The following is a 14932-nucleotide window of genomic DNA, read 5'->3' as shown; positions in this document are numbered from 1 at the left end:
GGGACAGGGACCTGATTAACCTGTATCTACCCCAGAGCCTAGTGAGTGCCTGGCAAATTGGAAGTGCTTAATAAGTACCATAATTATTATTAATTAGAGGTGACAGGCCAATACCCCATGATGATGGAGAAATGATGTGCAAGTACAAATTGGTAGCCAAGTTATTACACAAATATTTCCCAAATTCAGGTAAAATTATATTTGAAGGGACACAATTACCCTGAATCCCTTATGCTACCAAGATTGTGTCCCTATCATCGTAATTAATTTCAGTCCAGCGCTTCGAACAGTGCTTTGCACATAGTAAGCGCTTAATAAATGCCATTGTTATTACATTCCCAATCGTAATACAGTGAGGCACCAAACTCACTTTCACTAATCCTTTTTTTTGTTTTTCTTCAAAAACATTCTTGGAACTTGTCGGCTTTTGAACTCTGATATATTTAGTAGCGGGTCTAGAGAGTGAGTGATAGCCGGGAGGGCAAGATTACCTCACAAGGTAGTTTCCAGACCATGAAGCTGGAGGCAGCCGACACCACTTGTCATGGCAAGGGCCCAACAGCTATCTGCAAACCTGTTCTTTATCTTTTCCCAGCTGTAGGGTTTGCTTTCTTACTGTTGATATTTATCAATTGGAAGTATTTATTGAACACTACTCTATGCAGGCTCCTACACTGAAGAGTTGGGAGACTACAATAGAATTAATAGACATGATTCCTGCCCTCTTCTCTTTTAGGCTGTAAGCTCCTTGTGGACAGGGAAAGTGTCTACCAACTCTGTTATATTGTATTTTCCCAAGTGCTTAGTAAATATTCTGCACACAAATAAATACAGTTGATTGATTCATTTCTATCTGGGAGGCAGATATTTTTTGGCTTATGTGCAAGCTCCCTCTGGACAGGAAATGTGTCACTTCTTTATTCTGCACCTAATACAGTGCACTGAATCAAATGAGTGCTCAATAAAGACGACTACACTAAATTAAAGTACAGATAGGAGGAAGTATATGAGGATGTAGAATACATACATAGGGGCTATAAGAATTTATGAGTACTTGAGAAGTTAGGTAGCATGAAAGTGCTGAAGTGGCGCTAAGGGATGTAGATTGGGTAAGTTAGAAATGAGGCAGGGATGTGTTCTTGGAACACGTGACTTCAGAAGTGTTTTGAAGGTGGAGAAAGCTGTTGGCTGTGAAAGCGGGGAGAGTTTCAGGCACGGCAAAGAGGGGGTAGTGGGAGCAAAGAAAATGAGGCACAGGGAGTAGGTTATCTTGAGAGGAGTGATGAGTGTATGGGCTGGAATTTAGTGAGGGAAGAAAGTGGAATAGTAGGAGTGTATTTTTCTCCACTCTCATTAACAGAAGCCCCAGAGCTCTGATTAAGAGCTTCCTGCCCTCCCAAAATGCCTTGCTGAACTGAGAGGAGAATGTAGTGCACCCACTGTTTTCAGGCACTTCCCCATTAATTCCCCTCCCATCTTCCACTACTGCACTGTGCTCTCCCTACTGCCTAGACAAAGGATGTGGAGAGCAGAGGGAATATGAGCATCTCAGTCACCCAGGTAACTCATCCCAGCCCTACACCAGCAGAGCTGAAGCTAAATCCTTATTTTCCTTCTAGCATTTTAGGTCTTGCTTTCCACTTGTAAACCTTCCCTCCCCACACCCATACTTAAGCTATCGTCGATACCTATTAATGATCGTGAGGTTTGGCCTATAAACTCTTCTCTTCAGAAAAGAGCCTCCGGTACTTATTAAAGAAACAATTTCTTTGGTTTGTTAATTCACTTCAGGTGAGTGAGACAAAGCCAATGTTGTAAGACTTAATTGCAGACTGACAGAAGAAGAAACTAGCCCATTTTAACAAATTTACAGTCTGGGAGGGGGGAAATGTTACTTTAAACAGAAAGACGAATGCTGCTTCATATTCTGCCTAGTTGACTTCTTTAAGGCAAGACCCCAATTTATTGTGAAATGTTCCAGTAAGGGAAGAAGAGGTTTTCCTTTAAGATTTTTTTATTCTTTCCTGGAGTTACCAGGTGAGAATATAGGCAATTTAGAATTTTAAAGTTGTCACTAGGAATTATTCAGTTTCTTTGGCTCAAGGAGAGTAATTCTCAGTGTCAGACAGATTTATATATTGTCAGGCTGCTCCTCATTCAAGGGGCATAAAACGATTCAGCTCAGCTCATATGACAGGATGGACTGGTTGTCCACGACCGTGCTGTTCTGCAGGCATCCTGGGACACGATTCAAGGATTTAGGTTCAGTTTGGAAAAAATGATACAAAGTTTAAGGCATTAAATGGACAGCTGGGGATGGTGGATGCTCTGCCCAGACTCAGAAAGAAGCATTTTAAGAATTCAAGATGAAAAGTGCCCTCTGCACTTGAGGAGGCCAGCATACCCCACTGAGAGCCACTGTACGTGTCATCTTCTTGGCCTCCGAACAGGCTTGGCAGACACAAACAATGAAGCCATCTGTAACTGGATCCATTTTGTTCTCCCCAAATGGATCAGTTTTCTGAATTGTGAGAAGATGCGTGAAATGCATTCTTCATCTCTGTTTACCTCAGTGGTGGTCTTTTCCCCAGCCTTCCTTCTGCCAGCCCCCATTTCCCAACAGCTTTTCTCTCTGGCCAGACCAACCTGACTTGCTCCAATAAGTTGCCAAGTGCTGCTCTTTGCTAGGCTGAGAACTCGAGGAAGCTTGCCCATTTCCTCCTCTCATCTCCTATCCTTCCGTCTGCGTGTTTCCCAGTTGCCATGGACCAACAGTGGCCAACTGGACCTTAGGTGGGCCAGGTTTAGCTCCAGGTCGGAAATCTTCTCTGTGGGTGGGTTTTTTCCCCCTTCTGGAAAAAGAAAACTTTTTAATGGGCAGACAAATATTTCTGAAGCAGAGCAGTCAGGTCTATCAGATTTTGGAGGGTGGCTTTGAAAATAAATGTTTTTCACAAGGAACTAAAGTTGAGTCTCCCAGATGTTTGTAAGTCCAAGGCCAGAGTGTAATTGGATGTCGGTTTAGGTGGGGAGAAAGAAAATGATTAGAAGATCAGGAGATATCCCTTCCCACCAACATTACCTAGGAGAGAGACAGCACTCCCTCGTTATTTCTGTGCAAGGGTCTTGAGACTGCGGGAAGGGGAAGGTGTTTTCTGGGTCTCTCATGGACGAGCAGTGAATACCAGTGGTCAGGATAGAACTGGGTTATCCTGTCCAGAGGATCTTGAGTCGAGGCAACTAGAGGGCCCCTCTGGCAGGGGACTGGGTCACAGTTGCACTGGGACCAGTGTCCTGTGGAAAGCCATAATTACTTGGAACCTCGAGCCCACAGATTGCAACCTGTGGATTGAGCATCCACAATCAACAGTCTTTCTGAGTCCTTGGCTCTGAGGGTTGGCCCTACTTTAAAGGAGCCCTGCCTAGCCCAATTCCCCCCCACATTCAGGTGTCCCAGAAGAGGACCAGCCCCAGGAGCATATGAGGGATAGGGAGGGCTAAAACCTGTTGGTCCTCCACAGACTTATCCCTAGCATACCCCCTTTCTATAGAAAAAGGACCTCAGAAATTGCCTCCAGACTGTAGAAAGTGACTTTCTCACTTTGCCCAACAAATATCACTGTAATTTAATGGGCCAATCCAACCGGTGAGGATTTAATTTTAAACTTCTAATCATCAGCACAGTCAAAGGGGAAGTTTGGCCAAGTATTTTTAAATCCCCTCTGATTTCCCTCGGAGGAGCCCATCTGGAAATGGTTCTTAATTACTTGGGCCTTGTTTTAGTCTTCTTAATCTCCCCTCCCATCTCTGACTGCTGCCATAGTGATTCCTCTAGGAGATAAGAAGGGATATATTGAACTGGCATTGCCAGGATTCTGCTCATGCAGCCTCAGTTATTGGTTGAGATAGGAGCAGAACAGTCAACCTCTGGATTTTCCTCCCCTGCACTTTGGAGAGGAAGAGGGGTGCTCTCATTTGATGCTTTAATTCTCTGCCCTGAAAACTAATCAACAATGTGAGAAGCAGTGTGCCTAGTGGATAGAACATGAGACTGGGAGTCAGAAGGACCTGGGTTCAAATCCCGGCTCTGCCAGCTGTCAGCTGTGTGACTTTGGGCAAGTCAGTTAACTTCTCTGTGCATCAGTTACCTTATCTGTAAAACAGGGATTAAGACTGTGAGCCCCGCGAGGGACATGGACTGTGGTCAACCTGATTAATTTGTATCTACCCCAGTGCTTAGTACAGTGCCTGGCACATAGTAAGTAAGCACTTAACAAAGACCATAAAAAACAAACACAAAGAACACGGCTGAGATTGTCCTCCAGTCCTGGGCTCTGGACCCAAAGTCACCACACCATTGATAAAGTCTGGAGTCAGTAGAATTCATAACCACAGCGTTATCTGTGACAGCTCCTTCAGGGCTTAGTGCAGTGCTCGGCATTTAGTAAGAGCTTAAAAAATATTATTATTATTATTGGTATTATAATTGTCATTATAATTATTCCCCATATTCACTCTGTCACCTAATCAATCAATGGTATTTACTGATACTTTATTGTGTGCAATGCAGTATAATTTTGCACTTGGGAAAGTGCAGTACAACAGAGCTGGCAGACTCAATCCCTGCCCACAAGGGTTTTATAGTCTACAGGGGGATACAGAGATCAAAATAAATTACAGTTAAGAGAGTATAAGAATATGTACGTAAGCGCTATGGAGCTGGGGTGAGTACCAAAGTGCTTAAGTGTTGTTGGTTCTTCCTATAAAGCAGTTCTAGAATCCTCTCCTCCCTGTCCATTCAAACTGCCACCACATTGGTCCAGGGGCTTATCCTATCCCCACTTTGCTACTGCATCAGCCTCCTTGCTAACTTCCATTGTTCCCCGTTCCAGGTCATACTTCACTTTTTGCCCTGGATTATTTTTTCTGAAACATTATTCTGTGCCCGTCTCCCGACTCATCAGAAACTTCCAATGGTTGCCCATTGCTCTCCACGTCAAGGAAAAACTCTGAACATTGGCTTTTAGGACTTCAGCACGCTCCACGTTACTTCTCCTTGCCCCTCTCTCACTATGCCCCAGCTCACAACTTTTGCTCCTCCCAAGCCAACCTGCTCTCTGGTGCTCTCTCTGCCTCCTCCAATCTCTTACTCTTGACCTCCTTTCTGCCACATCTGTGTAAAACGTGAGGTCCTGCACATCTCGGAGGCTGGTTTTTCTGAATGCCATTGGTGGCCACCTTATATCGAAATGATTTGTTGTTTGGTTTCCTCCCCAGAGTAGCGCTTGGCAGAGCCTGATGTTATGATCAGGGAATGGGCATGACTTGGCACTGCGTTGAGGAGGGTAGAAATGGCCCGGAAGACTTATGAAGTTTCAACATTCACCCTTCTCATTATTCAATCGTATTCCTTTTTTCCCTTTCCACTCTGGATATCTTTTTTGCCTACGGAGCTCTCCCACTGACTTCAAAGAGAGCTCTGTGCTTGGATAAATACCCACAGGCCTGAGGAGGAGGGGAATCAGGCCCTAGAAACAACTCTTCTCTTTGCATTTTTTAGCTTCATGATTAGCTGTTTAACAGAATGTAAACGTTGTGGGGGAGAGGGAGGGATCAAGAAGAGGAAATGGGGGTGGTGGGGAGAAGAGAAGACATAAAAAAAATAGGTTATTAAAACTGCTTTTGCTTCATGAAACCCTCTTTCAGCCCTGTGCCTTCCAATTTAAAAAGCTTGCACCAGTGACAGAGAGCCTGCTGTATTAGTGGATAAGACAGTGAAAGTAAGGTGCTTTGTTTCAGCACCTAACAGCAGTTTACGCAGAAATGACCCTTGGGCAAGATGAGGAATGGATCTTAAGAAAATAGAGAGTGAATTTAGAGTGGTTCACTGAGTATACAAAAAGCAGTAGAGAACAGCTCTGTTAACATACTTGTGAAACCATGTATCTAGCTGCACATAATAAGTAGTTCTGTATCATTCTCCTTCACTTACTCATCCAACTTCAGTCTTAACCAATAGCCCCATTCCAGTTTGGAATATAGATGGCCAGGAAGGGTTTTTGTATGGTTGCCAAAGCTTATGAAGGACTTGGCAGTCATTGTTTTGAGCAGGAGTGACAGAGTAGTCAAACAGAAAGCCCTTGGAAGCCGTGCAGCCTGGTGGAAAGAGAATGAGCCTGAGGGTCAGAAGAACTGGGTTTTAATCCTGGCTCTGCTGATGTCTGCTCTGTGTTACCTTGGGCAAGTCGTATAATTTCTCCTTTCTTCATTAGTAAAATGGAGATTAAACACCAATTCTCCATCCCTGTGAGTCCCATGTGGGACTGGGGCTGTGTCTGACCTGATTATCTTGTGTCTACCCCAGTTCTTAGTACTGTGTTTCGCAAATAGTAAGAGCTTAACAAGTACCACTAGTCTAGTCGCAGCACTTCACTTATGACTTGGGTGACTTGGCCCTAACTCATTTAAAACTTCCTCTTCCTCAATATTTTCATCTGTAGAATGGAGATAATTAATCATTATTATTTTTTGACCCAGATTTGCAGATAAATGCAAAGGTTATCATCCCATAATTGTATTTGACTCTTCTCATCCACCCCCTAAGGCCACATGTTCTGCATAACTCAAATAGTAAAGGAAGGAAAAATCTATATTCTTTATTACTTAGATGTTGTTACTAGCTCCAGGCAGGGTTGCAAATAGCTTGGTTAATTGTACATACACAATAACTGGGGACAAATACAATGATACCGATTGTGCCTAAAACGAACATGTAGTTATTTCTATTTTATTTTTTAAAATACATGGCCATCATCTGTCCTTTCAGGCTCTGAACTCGCTTAGGAAGCTGTGGGCATTAATCTCAAAAATCAATGCCTAGGTTTGGTACATATGGTTTAATCTGTCCATCTGAGACAGCTGTCACCCCAGCTAGCTAGGCACCTAGTTCAGCAGTGAAACTGCAGTAGGTTCAGACACTCACTCTGTGCAGAACCAGGAATAGAACTGTAGTCTCCAAACACCCAGCCCAAAGTTCTTGGGCAGGAAGAGATTTGCAGGATGAAAATGAATGCTGACGACTTTCCCCTTTCATTGTTTTCTCAGGAAAGGCAACAACTTCTTGCTTTGGAGGGTTGGTTCCCCTCTCTCTGATTGTTGGGGGTCTAAACTGGTGTTATTATATTATATTCTCCTAAGTGCTTAGTACAGTGTTCCTCAAACAGTAAACTCAATAAATACAATTGACTGACTGCCCGCAATAAGCGTTCAATAAATGTGATTGACCGACTGATTGGGATGGACAGGTGAGGATTTATCAAGCCGTGTGGTCTTGTGGAAAGACCACAGGAGTAGGAGGCAGGAGACCTGGGTTCTAATCCCAGGTCCACCACTTCCCTGCTGTGTGATGGTGGGCAAGCCACTTACTTAACTTCCCCGCGCCTCAGTTTCCTCATCTTTAAAATGAAAATTAAATACCTGGGACAGGAACTCTGTCTATTCTGATTGTCTCTACCCCAGACTTTAGCACAGCGCTGGTCACATAGCAAATGGCTAAGAAATACCACAATCATGATGGTGGTTAGTATCACCGTTACTATTGCCCAAGAAATTACGTTTGACTTTGGTCGGGCCCTTCCCTAGAGATCTGTGAACAGGATTAAATGCCACAATTTTAGAGGGGATGCAGAGGATAGAAAATCTTGGAACTCATGGTGCTATGGGAACCACATCCGTTGGTGCCTAGACAGCTCAAATTCTCGAGGTGAATGAGTACCGTATGTTTTCGAGAAGAATGGGTTTAATCATCCATCTCTGTGCTTTGTAATTAAGGTTCCTCTGTGAATATCATGCTATATGAAAACAACAACAATTTAACTCATCAACTTTTTCTCTTGGGGATTTGAGTTCTCTTGGGATTAGCAATCCACAAACTCCACCAGTGGCCTCAGTTATTAGATCTGACATTGAGGTTTCTGATTTTTGAGCCCTATAAACTCTCCTTCTTCGGAGTAGAGATAACTGTTCCTCTTCAATGAAAGATGCTAACAGTCAGCAGACAGCATCAGACTTGCTCGGCACTTCTGTACAGCAAATGTCATTGTAATCAAAATTCTGAAACAGACTTCTTTATACTAAACAACCTGCCTCAGTCAAATGCAGAGCCGTATCTGAAAGACAAGAGCTGCTAATTAACACGTCTCTCCTTGAATCACTATGACTACTTAGTTTTATGATGCTTGGTTAGAGACTTGAGTTCTCTGAATACATACCCTTGAAATTCAGATTTATACACTCGGAGCTCCATTTTATTCCATGGAAATGCTCAAATCCTTTGATTTGGGGACAAGAACATCCGACAAAATACAAGTGTATCCATTCCCCAAGGAGTTGCTTCTGTCAGTGTGACAGGGCATACCTAGAGCAATTGGGACTGGGGGAATGTGATAGGATGGTGAACAGTTTTGTTCCAATCAACCTTTATTTAAATGCAGATATCCTGGGGGCATTGGGAGTTTATGTAAAAGCAGCACAAGGAAATAGAAAAGTGATGATCGGGGTAGTTGAGCGGAAAGTGGCTGAAATGATGTCATGGGCACAAAAGTTACAGATGCCCCCTCTTCACTGGAATAAAAGGCTAGGAACCCAAACTCTTTGAACGGTCAGGACCGATTAGCTTATCTCGTCCATCATGAAAACAGCATTGCTTCAACAAAATGCCATTTTTCTTTTGTTTCAAAAAGCCCGGAAGTACAAATACCACAGGGCAGAGTCTCGTCAGAATCGGCAAGGGGCCGGGACGTTCCGTCAAGTCACTGAGCTCCCTGGCGTATGGCCGAATAGGCTTGGATAGAATTGTCTCTCTGGATTTGTTGTATTTTGTTATCTGGGAATAGCATGCTATAGGAAAGCAACAATAATTCAACTCACCGGTCTCTTGGGATTACCAGTCCACGAACTCCACCAGTGGCCTCAGTTATTTGATCCAGCCCACAACATGGTGTGACCTGTGCCCCATGAGGCAAAGTGGCCTCTCCTTCTAGCGTATGTCCAAACCAGTTTAAGCAGCTCTAATCGCCTTCAAATGTCTTGTGAAATGTTACATTGGGTCAGGGAACTCGGTCCTTTTTAACAGGAATAGTGGATGGACTCCACCGCATTTCCTCGGTAATAAGGTGCCTCTGTAGAAATGTGGGCTTGATGCCTGTTAAAGGATGCAAGGGAGCTGTGCCATCAGAACGCAGGACAGCTCCCTGGTATCCCCAGCTTCCATCTCCCAGGCCCTTTCTTGGATTTATCTGCCTCCTTCCATTGTTTACTTTTAAATGCCCAACATTTTGGTGTGCTTTCAGCAGGCGAAAATTCATTGTAGAAACTAATGCATTGAAAAATATGCCCGTCCCTTGTCCGTTTGCTACACAGCCCAGCAATTTGACTTTCAGCCTTTGTTTCTAACGCGGTCTCCCATCCTTTTTCCTTCCCCCCGCCCCACCCCTCCCCTTTCTGTTTTTCACCCTTTTATTATATTTTTTATTGAAGGCTGAGATGAGCCAGTGGCTGCATCATAGGCCCATTACACTTCCTAACAATTCCATTTGCACCTTATTGTTTGTCTTATTGCTGGAAAATTCAGGTGATTCATCATGCCTGAAGAAGCACCTGATCCCAATTCCCCTGATATCATGATCACTATGTGACAGGAATACACTAAGCGGCAGTGGCTTTCAGAATCTAACAGGCCAAGGTGATAGCTCTTGGGGGACTTTTAGCCTCTCAAGTATTGATGAGTTCCATTTTTGTAATGCTGGTTTTTTTTTTCTCCCCTGCTTCCTTTCAACAGCCCTCTGAGTGTGGAGAAGGGGAAGAAGTTGCTAGAGAATGTGGCACCTCTCCTGAAGCTGCAGACAAGCATCTTTGCAGATATCAAGTATGTCCATGGTGCTCAGCCATTAGAATCTTATTTCCCCTCCCAAAGTGGTGATTTTTGCGAACCAGCTTGGGTGGGAAAGAGGTGGGTGGGTTTTCTTGATTCTGTCACAGAGAATCAGTCTGGCACAGAAGAATGGAAAGGAATCCTTTTGGTTTTTGCTGTTGGTCTGTTAGTAAGTGTGACCTGGGTTTATGGGGGAATAGTCAGACGTATCCATGGGTAAAAGGAGGGAAGGAGGTGAGATGTGACAACAGGACAGCAGTGTTTTAGGGACTGTACTAAGGAGAGCTGGACTCCAAAGCATGGCTCCACCACTGAGATTGTGTCCGTTCGCAGCAAATTCTACCTTTCGGGTGCTCTTTTTGGAGTTTCATATTGAGAAAGGCAGAGCGGGAGGGTACCCTTCTACAGGATGAGCTGTCTTCAGAGCCAAATTGATCCTGGCGAGTCCTATTATCAGTGGACACTCAGTCCACATTGCCTGACTCGATGCCCATCAGCAGGGAGCTTGTAGGTCAATAGCTTTAAAGCCCTGGGTTGTCAACAAACATAAGAACTTTCCAGAGTGGGAGAAAGAATAGTGATTGGGGGCGGAGAAGGGGACTGGAAAGTTGGTAAAATCATCTAGTTATCCACATGTAATCCCTGGGAAAAGAGTACTTTTTAGTAGAGTCTAAAAAACATCATTTCATGCGAACTCAGTACCCACGAAAGCCCATCGTGCCTGGTCTACTCATCAAAAAAAGTGGTAAGGTCAGGGTTAGGGCTGGTTTTAGGGAGAGGACTCGAGAGAAGATTAATAGTTCAATAAATAGCATTATCGGTTTATGACATTTGAGGTTCCATTCATGTGATGCCCCCCTCCCTACCCCAAGAATTCCATCATTGAACATCCAGTTCGAGGAAGATAGCTTTTGCTCAGACTATCCCATTTACCAGTTTTTCAATGTATTAGACAGTGACCACACGACCTGAATGAGCTAACACCGCTTCCAAAGTGAGGCATCCAAGGATGAGCTGGGTGAATCTGGCTCGGAAAGTAATACTGTCACCCGTCGCACGGGGATGAATTCTAGGATCGGCTCGGCGAAAGTGAGAGACCAGAGTCAGAAAGGCTGAGCCATGCAAAACTAATTCCACGTGGCAAATTGAACTTCCCTCCAGGGAGGGATATACTTATTTAGTTATTCGCATGCGGTGAATGGAACTTCCCTTTTGGGAGAAATACGCTTATGTAGTTACTCGCACGTGGCAAAGTTCCTAGCTCCAACCTACGAACACTTTCCTCTGAGGAGGAATACATTTATTTTAGTTTGGCACCCTGCACCCTACGATGCCCTTTATCCACTCAAAGTAAAAGTTTCCATCTCAGGAAGAATACACGTATTTAATTATTCACCTGTGGCAAAGTGTGCTGCTCCTGCCCCGTGAATACTTCTCTCTCGGGAGGAATTTCACGAATGTGGTTACTCACATGTGATAAAGCACCTAGCTCCCAGCCCCACGAGTATGCAGCCGGTTACACCCCTGTCCCACGGTCTCTCATTTAATACACTGGTTCCAGAAACAGAGCCGGCATCCCACACTCTGGGCAGAGGCGATTATGCAGCCAGCGGCTGCAGGTCTAGATCTGCTGCCCAAAATGTCGGAGGCAGCAGGTATTTATTACCTCTCTTTCTGGGCTGTTCAGGCTTCCAGGATCCACTTGTCCATTCTCTGCTCCTCCCTCTCCTCCCAATTCTCTATACCTAATTTGGTTGGCACAGGGAAAGGGGACCACCTCCTTCCACATTCCTGGCCTGGGATGTCTAGCAGTTCCAAGCACGGGGGCCGGCACTTCCAAATTCCACCTCACTAGCTCAGACGGTCACGTGCTAGCGTTTTGATTTGAGATGGCGGGTGCCCAGTTCACCTCGACACAGTTATTTAATAAGGTTGTCATCATGGTTAAAGCGAAGATTTAAGTTTTGAAAAACTAGAATCAGAATGTCCATAAGATATCTCCAGGTCCTTATAATAATAATAATAATAATGGCATTTATTAAGCGCTTACTATGTGCAAAGCACTGTTCTAAGTGCTGAGGAGATTACAAGGTGATCAGGTTGTCCCAAGAGGGCTCACAGTCTTAATCCTCATTTTACAGATGAGAGAACTGAGGCCCAGAGAAGTTAAGTGACTTGCCCAAAGTCACACAGCTGACAAGTGGCAGAGCTGGGATTTGAACCCATGACCTCTGACTCCAAAGCCCGTGCTCTTTCCATTGAGCCATGCTGCTTCTCTACCAAGACTGTGTAAATATAAGGAATACTTTTGTCCACCCCACTAATGTTAGTGTTCTTTTCGGCCCATTCACTTGGGTATTATGTTCCGTGTTTTTCTGTGCCCTACCCCCTGAGTGATGTTCCTCTTCTATTTTTTTCTGAATGTTAGCAATTCCCTGAATAGATGACAGTGGTGGTAATGGTAAATCTTGGTGTCTTCGTATGGGAGGTAACATGACCTGGTGGAAAGTGCATGGGGCTGGGATTCAGGAGACCTGGACTACAGTCCAAGTTCTGCTGCAAGCATGCTTCTTGACCTTGGAAAAATAATCACCAAACCGCTCTCTGCCTCATTTTCCCCATTCTATAAAATGGAGATGATTCCTGCTTCTCCCTTTCGTACAGATTTTTTGGTGAGGCCAAAATGAGATAATAGAGGTAAAACCCTATAGAAAAATAAAAAAACACTCTACAAATGCCTTAGGATGCTCGAACCCAGGTCAGTCAATGATATTTATTGAGCACTTACTGTGTACACAGCACTACTAAGCACTTGGGGGATGATGCCAGGGGTCTTTCACTCTTGTGCTGTGGGCATTCAGTTTCCGAACATATGTCTAGGCTCCTAGGAAGCACTAAATATAAAATTTCTTGATTGGTGAGTGTGCAAACAATGGTTTCCAGCCCCATACGTGAAACTGAAGCTGGTATAATCCAAGAGGGGCATAGCTAAAACAAAATCCCAGAAGTGAGGCCTAATGGATAATCTTCGAGACCTCTCTCCCCACATCCTCGGAAAAAAGAACCTAATTTAAAAATAGAGCGTCTAGCTTTGAGATCATATCTGATCCAAGATTTGGGCAAAGTATACTGCCAACGGCAGCATCGTTTTTAAAATATGAAGAACGGTAACCAAAAATCCTCAATTGCTGCCCTTTTTTAAAAAATGGCATTTGTCAAGCACTTACTACATGCCAGGCACTGTACCAAGTACTGGGTAGAATCAAGCTAATCAGTTTGGACACAGTCCATATCCCACATGGGACTCACAGTCTTAGTGTCCATTTTACAGATGAGGGAAATGAGGCACAGAGAAGTTAAGTGACTTGCCCAAGGTCACACAGCAGACAAGTGATGAAACCAGGATTAGAGCTCAGGTTTCTAATCTCCTTTGTTTTGGATCATTCAGTCAATCAACCAAAAGTTTTTATTGAGTGCTTACTCTGCACAGAGCCCTGCACTAAGCACTTGGGAGGATGCAGGAGAGTTAATGGAGCTGATCCCTGCCCTCGGGGAGTTCTAAATCGACACTGACCTAAATTGCAGGTGTGGGGAAGCAACAGAGAGTGTAAAGATGCAAATGCTATGGTGGGGGTTGAGTATCCAGGTGCTTGGGTGACAAAGAACTGACAAGGAGGAAGAGGCTGGAAACGGGATGGGGAAACAGAGATTAATCAGCCAGGGTTTCCTGGAAGAGAGATTTTAGATTTTACTGTGATTTTAGAAGGGCTTTGAAGATGTCCCCCTCTCCATCCCCCCCATCTTACCTCCTTCCCTTCCCCACAGCACCTGTATATATGTATATATGTTTGTACATCTTTATTACTCTATTTATTTATTTTACTTGTACATATCTATTCTATTTATTTTATTTTGTTAGTATGTTTGGTTTTGTTCTCTGTCTCCCCCTTTTAGACTGTGAGCCCACTGTTGGGTAGGGACTGTCTCTATATGTTGCCAACTTGTACTTCCCAAGCGCTTAGTACAGTGCTCTGCACACAGTAGGCGCTCAGTAAATACGATTGATGATGATGTGCGGAGAGTAGTGGTCTGCCAGCCGTGCAAGGGGAACGAGTTCCAAGCAGAAGGGAAGGTGGGAGCCAGAAGCCAGTGGGGAGAGAGGCAAGAGTGAGACACGAACTGAGGCTTCGAAGTACAGGCAGGTCAGGGGTCTGGCGCGTGCTCACACACCAGACTAACCCTCTAAACAGCTGGGTAGAGGTCGGGGCTTTTCCTGACGTTTGTCCCCGACTCTTTAACCACCGCCATGCAGTGGTGGTGGACTCTGACTCTGCTAGACACCTCGACAGGACAAAGAGCAGAAAAGCTTTGTTTTTCGCCATGTTTCCTGTTCCCTCTAAATGTTAATTAAAAACTAGAATTTTGTCAGAGCTGACAGGGAGGGGCTCAAAGGAGGAGGTGAGGGAAGCTGCTAAGGGGATACCTAGCAGCATTTGAATGATATTTCTCTGGACCAGGCCTGTTATTAAGACCACTGGATGGCAGGAAAGAAAATCACATGGAACAGCCTTAAAATAAAACCTCCACATACACACCTGAGGCGGCACATATTGAATTTTCATTACGTTCCTGAGGTACAACCCCTCCGTGGTGATTTCACAGTAGATAAAATTCAGTGGTTTGAGTACACCGGAGTTCTTTTCATTTAGTTACTGCTAGCCTTGGAGTCTGCAGGGCTGCTCTGATTCCGGTGTTCCTTCAACTCCCCTCTTCCTCCCCCACCCCATTCTGTAGCAAAGAGCTACAAAATGCCTCAATCCGTTCGAATCCTGAAGATGATCCTGGTTCTATTCAGAGTGAGTAAGCGGCGAACGCTTCCACCATGGGCAAAGTCCATTAGAGAACAATAATACAGTTTCCCCACTGCCTCTGCACAGTTATCCTATGAAGAGAAAAGAGGAAAAAATGGGAAGACAGTAGTGGTGGTAGCGGCGATGGTGG

The 14932-nt window shown here is 44.5% G+C and overlaps 1 protein-coding gene across 1 annotated transcript in view; it reads left to right on the top strand.

Annotated features, from left to right (window-relative positions):
• PTPRN2 (protein tyrosine phosphatase receptor type N2) overlaps positions 1 to 14932 on the top strand; it is a 661085-nt gene that overhangs the window by 186197 nt on the left and 459956 nt on the right. The window contains exon 9 of the mRNA XM_038755516.1: positions 9839 to 9925. Coding sequence (XP_038611444.1) covers positions 9839 to 9925 — 87 coding nt within the window. The remainder of the gene's footprint in view (positions 1 to 9838; positions 9926 to 14932) is intronic.

The sequence above is a fragment of the Tachyglossus aculeatus genome, chromosome 13, assembly GCF_015852505.1.
Source record: "Tachyglossus aculeatus isolate mTacAcu1 chromosome 13, mTacAcu1.pri, whole genome shotgun sequence".
Classification (NCBI taxonomy): domain Eukaryota; kingdom Metazoa; phylum Chordata; class Mammalia; order Monotremata; family Tachyglossidae; genus Tachyglossus; species Tachyglossus aculeatus.
Note: the sequence above shows the minus strand (reverse complement) of the source record. Positions and strands in the feature narration are given on the sequence as shown.